General features: G+C 36.7%; 1 protein-coding gene across 6 annotated transcripts in view; it reads right to left on the bottom strand.

Moving 5' to 3' along the window:
- GRIA2 (glutamate ionotropic receptor AMPA type subunit 2) overlaps positions 1-20,250 on the bottom strand; it is a 164,851-nt gene that overhangs the window by 19,433 nt on the left and 125,168 nt on the right. For all 6 annotated transcript variants that reach the window (XR_005215982.1, XM_037830895.1, XM_037830892.1 and 3 more), the window contains exons 8-12: positions 20,082-20,186; positions 19,280-19,390; positions 17,558-17,764; positions 16,663-17,033; positions 12,339-12,537 (exon numbers count right to left, since the gene is read on the bottom strand). Coding sequence is in view for 5 of the 6 variants with exons in the window: in XM_037830895.1 (XP_037686823.1) it covers positions 12,339-12,537; positions 16,663-17,033; positions 17,558-17,764; positions 19,280-19,390; positions 20,082-20,186 (993 nt within the window). In the remaining variant the exon portion in view is untranslated. The remainder of the gene's footprint in view (positions 1-12,338; positions 12,538-16,662; positions 17,034-17,557; positions 17,765-19,279; positions 19,391-20,081; positions 20,187-20,250) is intronic.

The raw sequence follows: 20,250 nt of genomic DNA, 5'->3' as shown, positions 1-20,250 counted from the left end.
AGTGAAAGGTTGGAAAAAGATATTTCACACAAACAACAACCAGAAAAAAGTGGGAATAGCTATATTAATATAAGACAAATTAGACTTCAAAAGTAAAACAATTAAAAGAGACAAAGAAGGACACTATATATTAATAAAAGGGTCAATTCATCAAGAAAACATAACAATCATAAATATTTATGCACCAAGCCAGAATGCCCCAAAATTCATGAGGCAAACACTGAGATCACTGAAAGAAGTAGACACCTCTACAATAATAGTTGGAGACTTCAATACACCACTCTCATCAATGGATAGAATATCTAGACAGAGGATCACTAAAGAAATGGAGATGTTGAATTGTGTGATAAAAGAACTAGACTTGACAGACATTTATAGAACACTACATCCAACAACAGCAGAATACACTTTTTTCTCAAGTGCTCATGGAACATTCTCTAGGATAGACCACATGTTGGGTCACAAAGCAAGTCTCAACAAATTTAAAAATGTTGATATTATACAAAACACTTTCTCAGACCATAATGGAATGAAGTTGGAAATAAATAAATGGCAGAAGGTTGTAAAATTCACAAACAAATGGAGGCTAAACAACACCCTCTTAGAAAACCAGTGGGTAAAGGAAGAAATTACAAGAGAAATTAGTAAATACCTCGAGGCAAATGACAATGAAAACACAACTTATCAAAACTTATGGGATGCAGCAAAGGCAGTGCTGAGAGGGAAATTTATTGCCCTAAATGCCTATATTAAAAGAGAAGAGAGAGAGCAAAAATTGAAGAGTTAACTCTTCACCTGGAGGAATTAGAGAAAGAAGAGCAAACTAACCACAAAGCAAACAGAAGGGAAGAAATAACAAAGATTAGAGCAGAAATAAATGCAATTGAGAACAGGAAAACAATAGAGAGAATCAACAAAACCAGAAGTTGGTTCTTTGAAAAAATCAATAAAGTTGATGGAGCACTGGCTAGGCTAACAAAAAAAAAAAGAGAGAGAGAGAGAGAGAGCGGATGCAAATAAATGCAATCAGAAATGGGAGAGGAAATATAACTACCGAACCTGCAAAAATTAAGGAGATAATGAGACGATACTATGAGGAAATATATGCTAATAAACTAGACAACTTAGACGAAATGGACAACTTCCTAGAAAAGCATAAACAACCAACATTGACTCAAGAAGAAATAGATGACCTCAACAAACCAATCACAAGTAAAGAGATTGAGTCAGTCATCAAAAAGCTGCCAAAAAGGAAAAGCCCAGGACCAGATGGTTTCACATGTGAATTCTACCAAGCATTCAAGAAAGAATTAATACCAATCCTGCTCAAACTCTTCAAAAAAATTGAAGAAGAGGGAAAGCTACCTAACTTATTCTATGAAGCCAACATCACCCTAATACCAAAATCAGACAAAGATACTACAAAAAAAGAAAATTTAGTCCAATTTCTTTAATGAATATAGACGCAAAAATCCTCAACAAAATACTCACAAATCGAATCCAGCAACACATTGAAAGAATTATACACCATGACCAGGTGGGATTTATTCCAGGTATGCAAGGCTGTTTCAACACAAGAAAATCAATTAATGTAATACACCACATCAATAAATCAAAGCAGAAGAACCACATGATCATCATGATAGATGCAGAAAAGGCATTTGACAAAATTCAACATCCTTTCCTGGTGAAAACACTTCAAAGGATAGGAATAGGAGGGAACTTTTTCAATATGATAAAGGCAGCTTATGAAAAACCCACAGCTAACATCATACTCAATGGGGAGAGACTGAAAGCTTTTCCTCTAAGATCAGGAACAAGACAGGGATGCCCACTGTCACCATTGTTATTCAACATTGTGCTGGAAGTTCTAGCTAGAGCAATTAGGGAAGAAAAAGAAATATAAGGCATCTAAACTGGAGAGGAAGAAGTAAAACTTTCTCTATTTGCAGATGACATCATTCTAAATATAGGAAATCCAGAAAACTCTGCAGCAAAGCTACTAGAACTAGTCAATGAATACAGCAAAGTGGCAGGCTACAAGATCAACATGCAAAAATCTGTGGTGTTCCTATACACAGGTAATGTGCAACAAGAGGAGGAAATAAAACCCCATTTACAATAGGAACCAAAAGAATCAAGTATTTAGGAATAAACTTAACCAAGGACACAAAAGACCTTTACATAGAAAACTGTAAGAAACTGCTGAAAGAAATTAAACAAGACTTAAAAAAATGGAAGAAAATACCATGTTCATGGATTGGAAGACTAAATATGGTTAAGATGGCAATTTTACCTAAACTGATTTATAGATTCAATGCAATACCAATTCAAATCCCAACAACTTACTTTACAGAAATAGAAAAACCAATAACCAAATTTGTTTGGAAGGGCAAGGGGCCCCAAATAGCCAAAAATATCTTAAGAAAGAGGAATGAAGTGGGAGGTCTCACACTACCAGACTTTGAAGCATATTTGTGCCAGTTTGAGTGTATTGTGTCCCCCAAATGCCATTACCTTTATAGTCTTGTGTGGGGCAGAAGTTTTGGTGTTGGTTAGATTTGCTTGGAGTGTGCCCCACCCAGCTGTGGGAGATAATTTTGATGAGATGTTCCCATGGAGGCGTGGCCCTGCCCATTCGGGGTGGGCCTTGATCAGTGGAGCTATATAAATGAGCTGACTTGGGGGGAAAAAAGAGAGTGCAGCTGGGAGTGATGTTTTGAAGAGAAGCAAGCTTGCTGGAGAGGAACGTCCTGGGAGAAAGCCGTTTTGAGGCCGGAGCTTTGGAGCAGATGCCAGCTGCCTTCCTAGCTAACAGAGGTTTTCCGGAGGCCATTGGCCATCCTCCGGTGAGGGTACCCGATTGCTGATGTGTTACCTTGGATGCTTTGTGGCCTTAAGACTGTAATTGTGTAGTGAAATAAATCCCCATTTTATAAAAGCCTATTCATCTCTGGTGTTTTGCATTCTCCAGCATTAGCAAACTAGGACAGATTTTGGTACCAGGAGTGGGGTGCTTTTGCTGCTGAGTTTGCAAATACCAAACATGTTGGAACAGCTTTTTAAGTGGATAAGGGGAAGATTCTGGAAGAATTGTGAGGAGCTTGATAGAAAAGGCCAAAACTGCTTTAAAGAGACTGTTTGTAGAAATATGGACTCTAAAGATACTTCTGATGAGGACTTGAACAGAAATGATGAATGTGTTGTAAACTGGAAGAAAGGCGATCCTTGTTTTAAAGTGGCAGAGAATTTGGCAAAATTGAGTCCTGGTGTCAGATGGAAGGAAGAATCTGGAAGCAACAACTTGGAATACTTAGTTGAGGAGATCTCCAGACTACGTGTGGAGGACGTATCCTGGCTTCTCCTTGCAGCTTATAGTAAAATGCGAGCAGAGAGAGATAAACTTAGAACTGAACTCTTGGGTTCAAAGAAACCAGAAGTTGATGGCTTGGAAAATTACAGGCTTCCAGGGAGTGGAATCCCAGAAGCTACAGCCCAACGTGAGGATGTAACCAAACATGGAACCCAGCCGCCATTTCAGTACAAGCCAAGATTGGAAAAGGAGTTAAGCAGAAAGGATTTGTGGAAAATCCTATTGTCTGATGGCTTTGACCCCTGTGTGCTTCATGCAAAGCCAACAGAATTTTTGCGAGAACTTTATAGACAGAGCCGCTGCCAGTCTGGACTGGAGGAGACAGACAAGGAACAAATTGCAGGAAAAATTTCTTCAAAGACAGAGCCATGGAGGTTGAGGTCTGGAGTCAAGAGGTTTAGGGCTGGGAGAGCAGAGCAGCCCACATGCATGGAAAGGGTGAGTTTGCCCTGGAGGTCGAGGGCGGGCTTTCCGCCTCGATGCTCTGGAAGAGTTTTGCCACCTCAGGTCCCAAAGAGGGTGGAGCACATTTCCAGGGAATTGGGGAGAGCCTGGCTGCCACCACACTGTTCTGAAGGGGTTGAGCGTGTGACCCGGAGATGGAAGGGAATCCGGGAGCTGCCCCGAGGTTTGAGGAGGGTGGGGCCGAGAAGGTGGTCTCCCCAATGTGTGGAAATGTTGGAGCACTCACCTAAGTGTTTGGAGAGGAACGGGCTGCAGAAAAGGCCCTTGGGAAGGGTTAGGCTCCCACTCTCTCAAGCCCCAAGGATGCAACATTGTTCTGTAAATGACTCTCGGACTTTGAAATCTAATGGACTTTGTCCTGTGGGTTTTAGGAACTGTTTTGCTCCTGTTAACCCTGTTTTCCTTACTGTTTCTCCTTATGGCAATGGAAATGTTTATCCTATGAATGTCTCTCCTTTGTATATTGGAAGCACATAACTTGTTCTAGGTTCACAGATCCACAGCTAGAGGGGAATTATGTCTTAGAACTGACCAAGCCTAAACTGATTTTGATGGGATTTTGTACTTAACTTTTGTTACTGAAATGATTTAAGTTTTTGTGAAATGAATGTATATTGTATTTGGAAAGATAATGTCATTTTGGGTTCCAGGGGGTGGAATGTGCCAGTTTGAGTGTATTGTGTCCCCCAAATGCCATTATCTTTATAGTCTTGTGTGGGGCAGAAGTTTTGGTGTTGGTTAGATTTGCTTGGAGTGTGCCCCACCCAGCTGTGGGAGATAATTTTGATGAGATGTTCCCATGGAGGCGTGGCCCCGCCCATTCGGGGTGGGCCTTGATCAGTGGAGCTATATAAATGAGCTGACTTGGGGGGAAAAAAGAGAGTGCAGCTGGGAGTGATGTTTTGAAGAGAAGCAAGCTTGCTGGAGAGGAACGTCCTGGGAGAAAGCCGTTTTGAGGCCGGAGCTTTGGAGCAGATGCCAGCTGCCTTCCTAGCTAACAGAGGTTTTCCGGAGGCCATTGGCCATCCTCCGGTGAGGGTACCCGATTGCTGATGTGTTACCTTGGATGCTTTGTGGCCTTAAGACTGTAATTGTGTAGTGAAATAAATCCCCATTTTATAAAAGCCTATTCATCTCTGGTGTTTTGCATTCTCCAGCATTAGCAAACTAGGACAATATTACAAAGCTACAGTGCTCAAAACAGTATGGTACTGGCATAAGGACAGATACACCGACCAATGGAATTGAATTGAGTGTTCAGAAGTAGACCCTTGCATCTACAGACAACTGATCTTTGATAAGGCAGTCAAACCAAAGCAACTGGGAAAGAGCAGCCTCTTCAATAAGTAGTGTTTGGAGAACTGGGTATCCATTTCCAAAAGAATGAAAGAGGATGCCTATCTCACACCTTATACAAAAATTAACTCAAAATGGATCAAAGACCTAAACATTAGCACCAAGACCATAAAACTCTTAGAAGAAAATGTAGGGAAATATCTTAAAGATCTTGTGATAGGAGGTGATTTCTTAGACCTCACACCCAAGGCGCAAGCAACCAAAGAATAAATAGACAAATGGGAGCTCCTCAAAATTAAACACTTTGTAGTAGTACATCAAAGGACTTTGTCAGAAAAGTCAAAAGGCAATCTACAAAATAGGAGATGATATTTGGAAACCACATATCAGATAAGGGTTTAATATCCTGAATATATAAAGGAATTCTACATCTCAATAACAGAAAGACAAACAATCCAATTAAAAAATGGGCAAAAGACATGGACAGACATTTTTCTGAAGAGGAAAAACAAATGGCTCAAAAACATACGAAAAAATGCTCATCTTCACTGGCTATTAAAGAAACGCAAATCAAAGCCACAATGAGATATCATCTCACACCTACCAGAATGGCCATTATCCAAAAAACAGAAAATGTTAAGTGCTGGAGAGGATGTGGAGAAAGAGGCACACTTATTCATTGTTGGTGGGAATGTAGAATGGTGCAACCACTCTGGAAGACAGTGTGGAGGTTCCTCAGGAAGCTAAATACAGATTTGCCGTATGACCCAGCTATACCATTGTTAGATATATACTCAAAGGAACTGAAACTTAAGACACAAACAGACATTTGTAAACCAATGTTTATTGCAGCATTATTCACGATTGCCAAGAGATGGAAACAGCCTAAATGTCCATCAACGGACGAGTGGATAAACAAACTGTGGTATATACACGTGATGGAATATTATGCAGCTGTAAGACAGAACAAAGACATGGATCATATAACAATGTGGATGAACCTTGAGGATATTAGGTTGAGTGAAGTTAGCCAGAAACAAAAGGACAGATTCTGTGTGGTCTCACTAATATGAACAGACATTAATGAACAAACTTTGGGAGTTAAAAGCTGACAACACAGGCGACCAGGAAATAGAAAGAGGGCAGAGACCAGGTGTTTGATGCTGAAGGACTACAGAATGTTCAGGATTGATTGTATAGATCCAGAAATAGATAGCATAATACTGTGTGATGGTAGCACAGTATTTTAAGTACACCAAACAAAGATGTCTGTGAGTAAAGCTGAAAGAGGTGAGATAGGAAATGTATGAAACCAGAGGTAAAGATAGATGATAAAGACTGGAACTGTATAACTTGGCAAAAACTGGAGTGGCCAGTGACTGTTACTAAATATACAAATATAAAAATATTTTTACATTTGGGAGAGCAAATGAATGTCAACCATGTAGAGTGTTGAAAGAGGGATGGTATTCGGGAAAAAATATAATCAAAGCAAACTGGAGTCTATGGTCAACAGTAACACTGTAATATACCTCCATTAAATGTAACAAAGGCAATATGCCAATGCTAAGTGTATATGAGAGGAGGATATGGGGGAGGGATATGGAATTCTTGGTAGTGGTGTTATTTTCTGTCCTTACTATTATATTGTACTGTATGACATGTTATTTTTCTTTTTATCATCTTTTTCATTATTGCCAAAAAAAATTTTTTTCTTGTGGTAATCAATATGTTCAACTGCTGATTGTGGTGATAAATGTACAACTTTATGATGATACCATGAACAACTGATTGTACACTGTGGATAAACATATGGTATGTGAAAATAACTCTACAAAATTGTAGGAAAAATATTATAGGAGTAAAAGTGTTGGAGAAAACATGGAGAGAGGGATGTAACTATCTGCTATTGATGAGCAGGTAGAATGGTATAGCCTTTCTGAAAGTGAAAGTGTGGTGGTTCCACAAAAAGTTAAGTATGTGGGAACCATAAGGTCCTGCAACTTCATTATGCAGTATGTCATTTGAAGATCTGAGAGCAGAGACATGAATGGACATTTGCAAACTGTTGTTCATGGAGACAGTAATCATGATTTGCAATGGGTGGAGGTGACCTAAGGGTACATAGACTGAGGAACAGGATGGTGAACTGTGGTGTATGCATACAATGCAATACTGAGCAACTACAAGAAGGAGTGAAGCTGTGAGACACACAATGAGGTGAATGGATCCTGTACACAGTATTTGAAGTGAAGTACTCCAGAAATAAAGGCAAACACTATAATGCCTCACCAATATGGACTAACTACAATGTGTAAACTCAGAATTGAATCTTAGAACAAAGTCTAAGAGGCGAGTGATTATTGGAATGGTCCCTAGATTGTGAGCTCTTACAGCAGTCAAATCTATTCCCGAATTGTAATGGCTATCTCCAAACTTTGAGATGCTGATCCCTTAGTGTATAACCTGATTGGTCTCTGGAACAATGTGTATCTCTGAGACACCCAAAACTCAGAGCTAGAGCTCAGCAGATATGAATGTCAGTATTAGTGCATACAACAACTGTTAAAAAAAAAAGCTGAAAAAGAGCCCAGACTTCAATTAGTGATATGAATGAAGCAGATATGGTTAAGACTAGGGCAAACTGGGCCAAAGGGTAAAGGTTGAAACTGATTGTGTTTTAAAACTTCAACTTCCATGTGAGACTAAGAGAAGAGATGTCTATTTGGTGCAGGATCTATATTTTCTAAACAGTATAACTCTACAGTCAGTTTGTTGAAACACCACAATTACATGGAATTTTGAATAGGAAGTGAGATACGGTAGGTTAATATAGGTTAGACTGAAATAGTGACACATTGCAAAGTAATTTGGCCAGAGAATAAAAAATATATTTACAGCCCCCCCCACCCCACCCGAGGAGCTGGGGGAAGGTGCAGAAGTGCTGGACTTCCTCACCTGGACTGGAGTTGATGTTGTCACAAACACTGGGACTGGCGGTTTGATGTGCCAAGCCCTCGGTTGTGGGACTTGACCTTATGAAGCTCGTTATTGCAAAGGAGAGGCTAAACTTGCATGTAATTGTGCCTAAGAGTCTCCCTCTGAGTACCTCTTTGTTGCTCAGATGTGGCCCTCTCTCTCTCTAACTGAGCCACCTCGACAAGTGAACTCACTGCCCTCCCCCCTATGTGGGACCCGACTCCCAGGGGTGTAAATCTCCCTGGCAATGCAGGATATGACTCCCCAGAATGAATCTGGATCCGGCATCATGGGATTGAGAATATCTTCTTGACAAAAAGGGGGATGTGAAACGAGATGAAATAGTTTCAGTGGCTGAGAGATTTCAAATGGAGTTGACAAGTCACTCTGGTGAACATTCTTATGCACTATATAGGTAACACCTCTTAGGTTTTTTATATAGATAACACATCTTAGGTTTTATGCACTATATAGATAACACCTCTTAGGTTTGGAAACTACCAAACTCCAACCCAGCAGTCTGGACTCTTGAAGACAATTATATAATAATGTAGATTACAAGGGGTGACAGTGTGATTGTGAAAACCTTGTAGATCACACTCTCTTTATCTAGTGTATGGATGGATGAGGAGAAAAATGGGGATAAAAACTAAATGACAAATAAGATGGGATGGGGGGATGGTTGGGTGTTCTTTTTTTCTTTTATGTTTTTTTACTCTTATTCTGATTGTTTCTGATGTAAGGAAAATGTTCAGAAATAGATCGTGGTGATTAATGCATAACTATATGATCGTACTGTGAACAGTTGATTGTATACCATGTATGATTGTATGGTATGTGAATATATTTCAATAAAACTGAATTTAAAAAAAAAAGAGCATAGAAAAGAAAGAAGCTATCAATAAAGCCAATAAAACCTCATTAGGAAACACTATACAATGGTTGGAACATTCGAGATTGGCAAATGTTAAGTTTCTTCTTCAACATGTGATTTGCTGTCTTGAGTCTGAAAGTAAGCCTAACAGATGGCTAGAACATAGAGTACAATACATGCCTGCAATTTGGGCTTCAACCAACTCTATCTATACCTCCTTTCCTGGCAGACTGGGCACCATGATAATCAATTTGACAGCTTTCACCCTATCCTGAATCCACCTTGCAACAGGAGCTCCCAAAGTGCCTAGGGCTGCTGGACAGTTGAGAGGGAAGATGACCCAAGATGTGCAGTGAATGCCAATTTTAGGAATAGAAGCAAGGAGAATTTTCTTTGCAACAATTTTCATCAGGGAGTTAGAAATTCAACCTGACTACAGCTAATAAACAGATTCCAGTACACCCTAGGATTTAAGAGAAAAAAAAAATGCTCATGAAAATCAATTACATCTTGCCTTTAAAATGTCTCTGAATTAGCTTCATCTTGTTCAATGCATTTTAAATAACACTTCATGAAGAGAAATGCTTTATTCAAAAGGGAATATATTATTTGATCTTCATATACTAATGCAACAATTTTTATGTGAAAAGTTACCAGACAATGCATATAAAGCCACAGTATCCTAAAAAACATTTGGGAAGTTAGAAGCAAAACTAGATTTTTCCTCACTATCATCATGGTACCCAATTATCACACACTAATACAGTTAGCAAATTGCTCAAAATTACTCACAATCTAGCAGCACCCTTTTATTTAATTCTTCTTTAAGAAACAAACCTTTTGTGTACACAATTTTCCAAATCTCAAGCATGTCATATATTTTAATGGAGGAATTAACATGACAAGCTCTTATTTGCTTTGGTAATGTGTGTTTTATCTTCCCTTTAGAAGTACAAACAGAGCAGTGGAGGGTAAACAGAACAGTGGGGCATTTAAATACTTTTGAGCCCGTACTCTTCTTTCTCTAGACCAAAAGAGAAGCTGACTATAACAGTATATGCACTGAGACCTAGCCTTTTCGATTCAACAGTTCCTTTTGGAGCTCTTTTGAGAGGAAATGTGAACCACTGTAGAGGATCTATCTTGGGTAAGGAATAGATCATAGATATATCAACTTTACTTTAAAGACAGGGACATAAGGGAGACCTCCTTGCTTTCTTTTCTCTGATCATCAAGTCTTAGCAAACATAGATGTGACCAAAAACAGAGCATGGAAAGCCATGAAGTGAATCTAAAGACATTGCTCTGCAAGGAAGATTAGAACACTTGTTATGAATAAAAGGCCTCAGTACACTTATTAGCTGTCTGAATTTAGTCAAATCCCAAATTTCTCTGAATTTCAATTTAATAATGCATAGAGTTTAAACAATAATCATTGACATGGTTATCAGACAGAAATAAATATTGTGATATTCAAAGAGACAATGCACAAGAAACTGCTTTGGGAAGCTATGCAAACAGAAGTTATCAGTTTACCTAATTAGTCACCAACACTTTATTATTCTAGGGAAGGTAAACTCCACAACGTTATAGAGAAAGTGGTATACCATGGGTTACATTGGGAAACAAATATACAGCCATGAAACATCGAGTATGTTGAAACCATGGTCTCCATTGGTTTAAGGTACTGAAACACAAAGGTCTCAGCATTTTCTGCCTAGAGTTGCTTAGCCTTCTTGTGTTATCTACTAGGGAATGGGAGAGTATTGGCCATGAAATCCTGGCACTTTGTGATTGAGGCAAATGTTTCTAGGATTGCCTGAGTTCAGGTGTACTGAAAAGCTCTGTGGAAGTGAATGTGCTGTGCAGAGAGTAGTTGGGTTTATTGTTGTCTACACAGATAATGGCAGCAACTTTCAATGGATGAATGACTCATCTGGAGGACAGTGACTAGAAACAATTAAGATTATTTTACGCAACCTAATTAGCACCAAAGACAAAAGACAATGATATAATAGGTCCCTGTCTCATTTATAGATCCTACATTCTTCAAATCAGAGGAATACTGATAAAAAATATAAATATGATAAAGGCAAGCCATGTTGGGGCAAAAGTAATAAAAAGGCTTCAAAATACACTTTTAATGAAGAACTATGCAATATTCTAATTTACTTTAATAAACCCAGTGTTATGATCAAGCTAAAATACTATGTTATATCAAGGGGTATTCATACATATATGACATGTATATCCAGAAGTGATAGTAAATTATCACTAACAGAAAATCTGTATTATGTTTGTACTTAGAACTGCATTAAACTTGAAGAAGCTACTAACAGAAAAACACACTTTTGTACTTAACCTGGAGAGCCTAACAAAATCATTCAGGTCCTGTATTCCCCACACATATCTTGTAATTCTGCCCCAAGCACCTTTCCAGTCAGCACATCTTCAGCCCAAATAAAGTTATTTGAAAAAGAGAGCAGAGGCAACACTATAGTTGCCTACTACTTCAACACTTGGCCAATCTGAGGTCGTAATCCTAATTCTGGAGTAAACTGGCAATATCTCACCCAAGCAGACTTGGATGCATTCAAAGATATTCACAGTTCAGCAGAAATTATCACATAGATATTGGCTTAAGACTTAAGGTAGCTAACTACATTTAAATATTTTAATAGAAACAATAGCAAAATGGAAGAAAATTATGCCAACATCAGGCCTTTGGTTTATCCTACAAATAGAAACTGAAAGGTCATAAATAAAAATAGTTAAATGACATTTGATATGCACATTAGAATTAGGGTACTAATTTTAAAAGTTAGGAAACTGAAGCCCTGTGTTATTAGCCTTTCCTTTGGAGGGTTTGTGCAGAAAATTCAGAATTTTCACATATGAATATATGATGTTTGCTGGCATAGAATTAACATAACTGGTTTTAGTGTGAGATTTTCAACTGAGAAACACGTAAAAAAAAAAAGACAGTCATACATATTTAGAAAAAAAACAAAAACCACACCCTCTTCTTTAACAAATAATCTAAATTTAGCTATGCTTCAATTTTGTTCCAAAACAACAAAACTATGGTTTCATTGCAACCTTGTGGTTTTTCTTCTGAGTTAGGAATTAGGAAATAGATAGAAATAGAGATTTGAGTAAAGGTAGGGAAAGGGACAAGGAGAGATAAGAAAAGGGACAGAAACAGAGATTGAGTTAGAGACAGTAAGAGAGATGGAGGTTACTTTGCCATAGCACCCTGCCACGATCATGGGATAGTGCAAGGGGGACAAAGTTTAAATAGGTTATGATTTTAAGAACAAAATCTGAAGCTACAAAAGCAGAATCTCTTACCCTAAAAAATTCTTTAGTGGAGCCGGAGTCCAATGTCCCATAAGCAATTTCTGTTTGCTTAGAAAGGTCTTCAGCACTTTCGATAGGAGATACCATCCTCTCTACAGTCAGGAAGGCAGCTAAGTTAGCCGTGTAGGAGGAGATTATGATCAGGGTAAAGAACCACCACACACCTCCAACAATTCGCCCAGAGAGGGATCTAATAACAAGTATGAAATGGATTTGTAAAGTGAAATGAATGACCTAATTAAAAAAAACAAGTTAGCAGTTTTATGCAAATACTGATTTACATGCGAATATATCATTTTATACTTTTCAATATATATGCTAGTTAATGAAACAAGGAATAATTCAATTTTGGGCAAGGGGTACAGATTAGCTAGATCTGATGACCAACACAAAGTGCAAAACTTCTGATTCCTGAGATGCCTTCATAGTTACAATATCCCAAAAGTTTATGGTATGTTTCCATAAAAAAAGCAATTTAAATCACTGCACAAATAATCCATCCAATATTCATAATACTTTATCCAAAAACAAGAGAATCTAAGGTCACCAGCAAAATTCAAAACAGTTTTTTAACAGAATCAAATATTAAAAGAAAGATTATGCACTACAGATATAGCTCTAAATACTGAAGAAATCTTCCATTTCATCCAGCCAATGAAGTTTCAAAACCCTCAAAAAAGTCCAAAATTTCCTTAGGTTTTTGAGTGTGGAAAAACATAGGTATTAGATACAGCACAGGACAATGAAAAAACAAACAAAGGTCTAATGCAAAATATAATCCTTAACGACTGAAAATTGGTGGCTTCAGGGCATGGGCTGCTACGGCCCTGATCCTCTGTGCCTCCTGCTTAAAAAGAAAAAGAAAGCTTAAGGAAAACAAATTAGACATTTAAAAGTTTGCCATGATATAATTCTTACTTTGAAATATAATAACAACAGAATTTCAGCAACTGTAAATTCTTGCATAAGATTTTTTAAGTCTTTTTCAAAATTGATTACTAACAATTTATTTTAAAGCTCTAGATTGGTAAATATAGATACTGTACTAGTTGGAAAGATTTGGTAATACGATGCCCATAAATAAGGCATTTTATTTTAGTAACATTAACAAGCTAATAAAATAATTATTTTCTTTGTGATCAATAGTTTTGCTAACACTCAAACTGTCAGGATGAAAGAGTAAAATTTCCTGAAAATTAACAGGAGAGAATGACCCTTTTGATGAAACACAGTACTAAATCAAATTGTTGAGTAAAAAATTTGTAAAATAGCCTATTTAAGTAGTCAAGAAAAAAGGATGGATAATTTAAAAGTAAAGACTTTTTAAGATACAAGATTTTGTTGCTGAAAGAGAAACAAAAATAGCAATTAAAAAATATAATTAAGAGCCCTTATCACAAAGTCTCTAAATAATGCAAAGTATGAAATAAAATACAATGGGATAAAAAGTTGAATACTTCTTATATTCTGAAAATGATATTAAATATATTTCAAAATTTGTGAAAACCCTTACTTAGGCAAAGTTACTCTCAAAATGCTAACTATTTGTCCCACAGTAAATGGAGGGATAATTGTATGACATGCACCCTCTATTTGAAAAGGCAGGTTAAGTACCTGAGTGCTTGAATCCCTTAAAATAAAAGCTGACTACATGATAATTGTTTTTGACTCCATACACTGAATGTAAATTTGGAATATGTTTAAGAATCATTCTGTTTCAGTTGTAAAATAAACACAAGATAGAAACATAAGTTGCCCTCAATTCCAGTGCTTAAATTGGAATTGATAATAGCAAATATGTCAATTGATTTAAAGCATATAGAGTATATCAAGAAAATTTATTATGTATTTATTTTTTAAGTACTTATTAACGCTTCTGAAGGGCTCCTGAGAAATTTTGTGCAAAGGAGCAAATTCAATTTTATTTTATGATGACAGAAAAAATCTTTTATATAACTAAAAATAAAGCTTTCATCTTGCAGCATCTATACTAAAGAAGGAGAAAATAAATGCACATATATTATTATTTCTTTTTAATATCTGTTAAATAATTATCTTAAGAATTATATACACTTTTATAACATTTGCTTCCTTTAGAGATATTGGGGAAAAAAAAACAGAAGCAAGCAGGAGAACAAAAATCATATTCACAACATATTGTTGTCATAATGTGTGTGGTCTATTCTTCAGAAAACATGAGATATTCTAAACTTAATTTCAGGCAAATGACTAAGTCAGTTAATTCAATAAATCACTCTAACTTGAAATTTTAAATGTGTTCTATTAATATTAATAATATAGTTCCATCTTACATTTTATTTGGAAAGAGATGATAAATATTTTCAAATACATTTAAAACAGCATCTCTAAATTTATCTGTGCCTCTCATGCATTTTTTAAGATGATGAGCCACTCTACTGTATTTTTCTGAACTTCAATGGCATTCATTGCATTCTAAGAAATAATGGCTTGGTTCATTAAAAAAAAAAATTACTACATGCAAGATTGTAGTTAATCATGACTCATGAATGAAATCAAAAGCACAAACAAAAGATAGTATTTTAGGAAGCAGATATGTTGAAAATTAGAAGTTGCATTTCATGGTGAGCCCTGGGATTTTTAAATGTGCGTGTGCTTCAGCTCCTATTTGCAATTGTGTTTCCCACTCCTTGGCAAGCACAGGATACCAAAAACAATCATTTGCAGTGCTGTGATGTATGGTAGCAGGGCAAAAAACCTGAGGGTCTATCTATGGGAAACAAACTCAATATGTCCTATTCAACTTCTTACTAGTTATCCAAAATGCAGATCAAAGTTTATTTCATCACAATCGATAATTGCCTTGCAACTGAGGACTACGATGGCATTATATTCAATAGCTTTCTTGCCAAGGTGAACCGTTTCATCAGTAATTTATGGAGTAGAATGTTCTCTGAGGCCTCAACTTAATTAGTTATTTCCCCCTCAGTATTAGAAACTTGTCTTCCAGTCTTTAAATTAAAGCACATAAACTAGATATAGATATGAACATATGAATTTTATATATTTTGACAGAGGTCATCATAATGAGATATATGTATGTCATGCAAATAGCATTGGCATATTTCTAATTCAATGCAGTCTCATAGAGAAGCTACAGGGAATCCAATGCAACCAAGATCTTTTAGTTCTATATAATTCAACAAAGAAAAAGTGCCCTATTGTCAGAAAAGTAAGACATCGATAATTTCTTCCTACATCATGTTTCCTTTACCTCACTGTTTGGAACACACTGAAAAGACTGAAAAGATACCTCCAAATTTTGAGCTTCTCATTTTGTTTCTTGAAATTAATCACTTATCTCCATAATTACTCAAAAAGTAACAATATAATGAAATAGCATCAGAAAAGGCACCTTCTTTGTTAGTTATTATAATATCTCATAGAAACAAAGGAGGGTAATCGAGCCCAAATTAAAATGTGACAACAGGCTGGTAATCATTTAGGCTCTAAAAGTTAAAGTATTCATGCTAGAAAGAGTAGGATTTGTTCCCCTGAAGGGAAGAGCCAGACATGGCTATCAATCTTATCCATTTACGTAACATAAGCAAAAGTGAAACGTGTTTTGTGTTGTGATCAATTCATTACAACTAGGCATTCCAGTGCAGGGATTTAACATATAATGAGGATAGACATGTATGAATTAGTGCATGATGGGAGGGTGTATTACTATTTAATATGGCACAAACTCTTGTAATGAATCAGTCATCATTAGTACACAATCATGTATTTCTAGATATTTGGACAATATGTTCTCATACTTTCCTTTTAATTCAGCAACCTAAACTTGAAAAAAATATCCTTAATACCTCTCCCATGCCATTTCCATGGGGTAATAATGGGAAAATAAAAGAGATGGTATGTGTGCCAATGAGGTGTTGTCTAACAAGTTGTTGCTTTCGTGGTTAAGACATGTTGCCCATTTTCCCATATACAGGCCTGTGTATCAACACACAGATGACCGTAAAATGAGAATATGCAGCAAAAACACGGTACCCCTCCAAGAAGGCATGGAATGATAGGAACCTTATGCATTTTATAGCCTCTCCAAGGTGTGTATAATTTCACCAGGGAAATAAATGATCAACATTCGAAGAACATTGCTCAAATATTTCGCAGCCTTTCACCAACAGTAAAAAAAATGTCCTTTAAGGAGTCTTAAACTGCTTGGACAGGTAGTCGGCAGCTGGCTACATCTTTAGAGTGAATTTATAAACACCATGAATATCCACTTGCGACCTAAAATGCACAAAGTTGAAGCAGGTGAGTAACCAACCTTGGCGAAATATCGCATCCTTGCTGCATAAAGGCACCCAAGGAAAACCAGAGACTATTAAAAATCCCAAATTCATTAGTTGATTCACTACTTTGTGTTTCTCTTCCATCTTCAAATTCCTCAGTGTGCCACTCGTAGGGGCTAAATCTGCTGACCAGGAATAAAACTACACTGACCCCAATGTAGGCAAAAACAATGCACATCCAGATCTCATAGGCTAAAGGATCAAGAAAAGAAAACACTCCTGGTTTGGACTTCTGAGGCTTCTTGATCATGATAGATATCCCGAGGCTCATAAAGGGCTTTGAGAAGTCAATCACCTCTTCTCTCACAAGGGTAATAGTTAATGGAGCAATTGCAATATCAGCTTTCTGTAAGGGAAACAAAGGAAGGTAATAGTACCTGGAGTCATGATCAGAAAGGAATCATGATTACATCATTGGATAAAAAAGGAAGGAACGGAAATAAGGGAAACGACCAGAATAATTTCCCTGATGGAGTTCCCATAAAGAATTACCACAACAGAAAAGTAATTTATTCCCCAACTAGCTTTCCTTTTATTTTTTTATAAATACACAGCATATGCATTTGACTTGATAATGATAGTTACATCTGTAAACTGTATCTATGCCTTCTGTGGCCTGTGAACAGTATGTGTGCCCCATATGTTTTAAGACAGATGAAATGCAGGTCCCTCCTGCCTAAATTAACATGCATGTTTACTTCTGGCTTCAGCCTCTGCTCTTTCAAATGTTCACATAGAAATAAGACAGTATACTTAGAGTAATTTGGGAAACCAGCAACATCAGACATTGGTACTTTGCAGGGAGGAGAGGCATTCTGTCAACAACAGTTCAAATTTAATGACTTTATCTATGTGAAGAGCTTTACTTACCCCATATACAAGTTCTCCAACCATCCCATTCCAAATTTTCGTGTCTGCATCCCTGGCCCCATACTTGCCATCCCCAACAATTGTCAACTTGTACTTGAACCCACAATGTTTGGCAATTTCTGCAGCCAAGTCAACACAGTAGCCCTCATAACGCTCATTGCCTTCAAGCATTTCATGATTTTTCTTCATCATAACATATGGAGATTCCTATAAAGAAAGACAATACTGTAGCTGATTAAAATAGTTGTGTTAATTATGTACTCTCATTGAGCCTAATCTTTTAACTTAATAATTACCCATTAGGTGGAGACACCATAGAATATAGATAATGGACAACATTAGGGGGAAATGTAAGCATAATGCTTCCAAAGATATCCTCAAGTGTCTATCAGTATATTTCATTAAGATGGTTTGAACTTAGCCATACCAGTGTAAATAAGATACTGCAAAGCACAATATGATGACATGTCCCCTTTTCATAAAATAATTTTTATAATATCAAGGGCTTAGAGAGGAAGCATGCTACTTAACATTTCTTTTACTCAATTCTGAATCCTCCATATTTTTATTCTCGATTAAAGCAATAACCCAAGAATCACCATTCACCCAAAACCCTGTGTTGCTACTGGCTCAGTGATAATGATAAGATCATTGCAATGGAAATGTGCTGATTCTATCCCCTCAGGCTTCTGGTCTTACTTCAGCTTAGAGTTATAATGTCCTAGAGTGATGCTACAAAGATGGCTAGACAATTAACTTCACCTGTAAATGTAAGAAAGAGGAAGTATGGAGAAATGACCTAACACAGCCAATATTCTCCTTTGGAAAGTGGTACCAAAGATACTTGGGGTCTCAGTGAGATAGCTTCTCTCAATGGCAACAATCTTAGACGAGTAAGGCAAATATCCTTAAATGTCTAACTTGCACTTAAGATACTTCCAGGTGCTTACCAACATTTTTATCCAAATCCCTTCTTGGTCTATTTATATTTTCATCTCATATTTTCAAGGATAATGAATATCACATATTTAATCACTGCTTCTTACTCTCTTTTGTAAAACAAAACAAAAAATTGTTTTGGCATAATAGCACGTTCTATTAGTCAATCCCATTTTCTCCATTTCATGTCCCCAATGATGTGTTATGATGAGGACATCTCTCTTCCATATATGCAAAGCACAGATATACAAGTCCAGTTCAGCTTTACCTCACTTATTTAATATTTATTTATTTTGCACTAGCTGGGTGTCAAGCACTGTGTTGCAACTTGGGAGTATAAAGAAGAGAAATCATTCTTGTCTTCAAGGAGTTCACCTTTTAGTATGAAGAAAGAGAAGCAGGCAGCATTAGTAAACTGTGTGATGAATGTAAAGACAGATGTTTACCCAGAGCTGTGTGGGAATAGAGAGGTGGAGCTCCTGAAGAAACATGAAGACAGCCCTTCAAGGCTGTCCTCAACTGTTTCCATTTACGCACCTAGGTATGAATTACCTACTAAGCTAAACTGTGGTCTTGAAGAGGAAAGGGAAAATTTTGAATGCTTTAGCTAGAGTTTGTGTAGTCCATTTAACAAAGTGAAAATGCAAAAAATGATTAAAACAGCACCAAAGCAGCACTGTGTTAATTTGGGGTGATCCTAAATTATCAACAGAAGCTGTCCTTTGCAGATTTTTTTCTATAAGAGAACAATAGAGTAAAACATAAGCATATGTAACTAATTACCAAAATTGTAGTGACAACAACAGTCTTATTCTCAAGCCCAGAGGTGTCATTTCCAGAAGGGAGCTCGGTAAGTGTAACCACCATCTTGTCCACTTCACTCCAGTATCCAATCTGAAAAAAGTTGTAGCAGGTAGGCACACAGATAAATGACCTTTCCATTAGCAAAGCATTTAATTCTTTTCAAACTCACCCCTGAGTCCAAAATCATACCAGAGCAAGTGGGTTTTTTCTAAACAGAAATGCAGTTTTCTTATATGTGACTCTAAGGATAACAGACAAGAACTATAGAAACAAACAAAAATAATTCTTGGATCTGGCTTGTCTCTTCTAGTTCATTTTTCTTATATGCCAAGGCTTGTGTGTTTGAGAGTATTCATACAGAAATATAAATAAAATGAAAACAGCATATTGGCCACAATGGTTAAAAGAGACATGTTGAATTTAAAAGTTACATGCATATTTGGACATAGTTGGTTTTTGGTTTCGGAACCAGAAACTTTCAACAGCTCTTTTTCTTCTCATTAAACTATTTCTCTACGCTATCAAAAAAAAAAAAATGTTTAAAAGTTTAATAGCTCTACTTACAGTTATTTTAAATTAAATTACTTTTCTGGGGCACTTACCGGAAATGAATAGATGTGATTTAGAAAACAACATTTTAAAATTATATGTTTCTGGAAGTCATTAAATTCTATGGGAACATACATCTCTAGGACTCGTTGGAAAAGTTAGATGATATGCTAGCTAATGCACCTCCTTTCCTTAAACAGAGAGAACTGACTCTAAATCACAAAGAATTTACCTTACGGGGACCATTAGTTTTGAGCTCCATGATGTTAATTGTATAGTTGATTCTTTTTCCATTCTGGTCAAACTTTATATTTCCCGAGAGACCTTCAACTTGAACCTAATGAGGATATAGGAAAGGAGAACAGTTATAAATTTACTTCAACCAAAGATACAAATGGGAC

The sequence above is a fragment of the Choloepus didactylus genome, chromosome 3, assembly GCF_015220235.1.
Source record: "Choloepus didactylus isolate mChoDid1 chromosome 3, mChoDid1.pri, whole genome shotgun sequence".
Lineage (NCBI taxonomy): Eukaryota > Metazoa > Chordata > Mammalia > Pilosa > Megalonychidae > Choloepus > Choloepus didactylus.
Note: the sequence above shows the minus strand (reverse complement) of the source record. Positions and strands in the feature narration are given on the sequence as shown.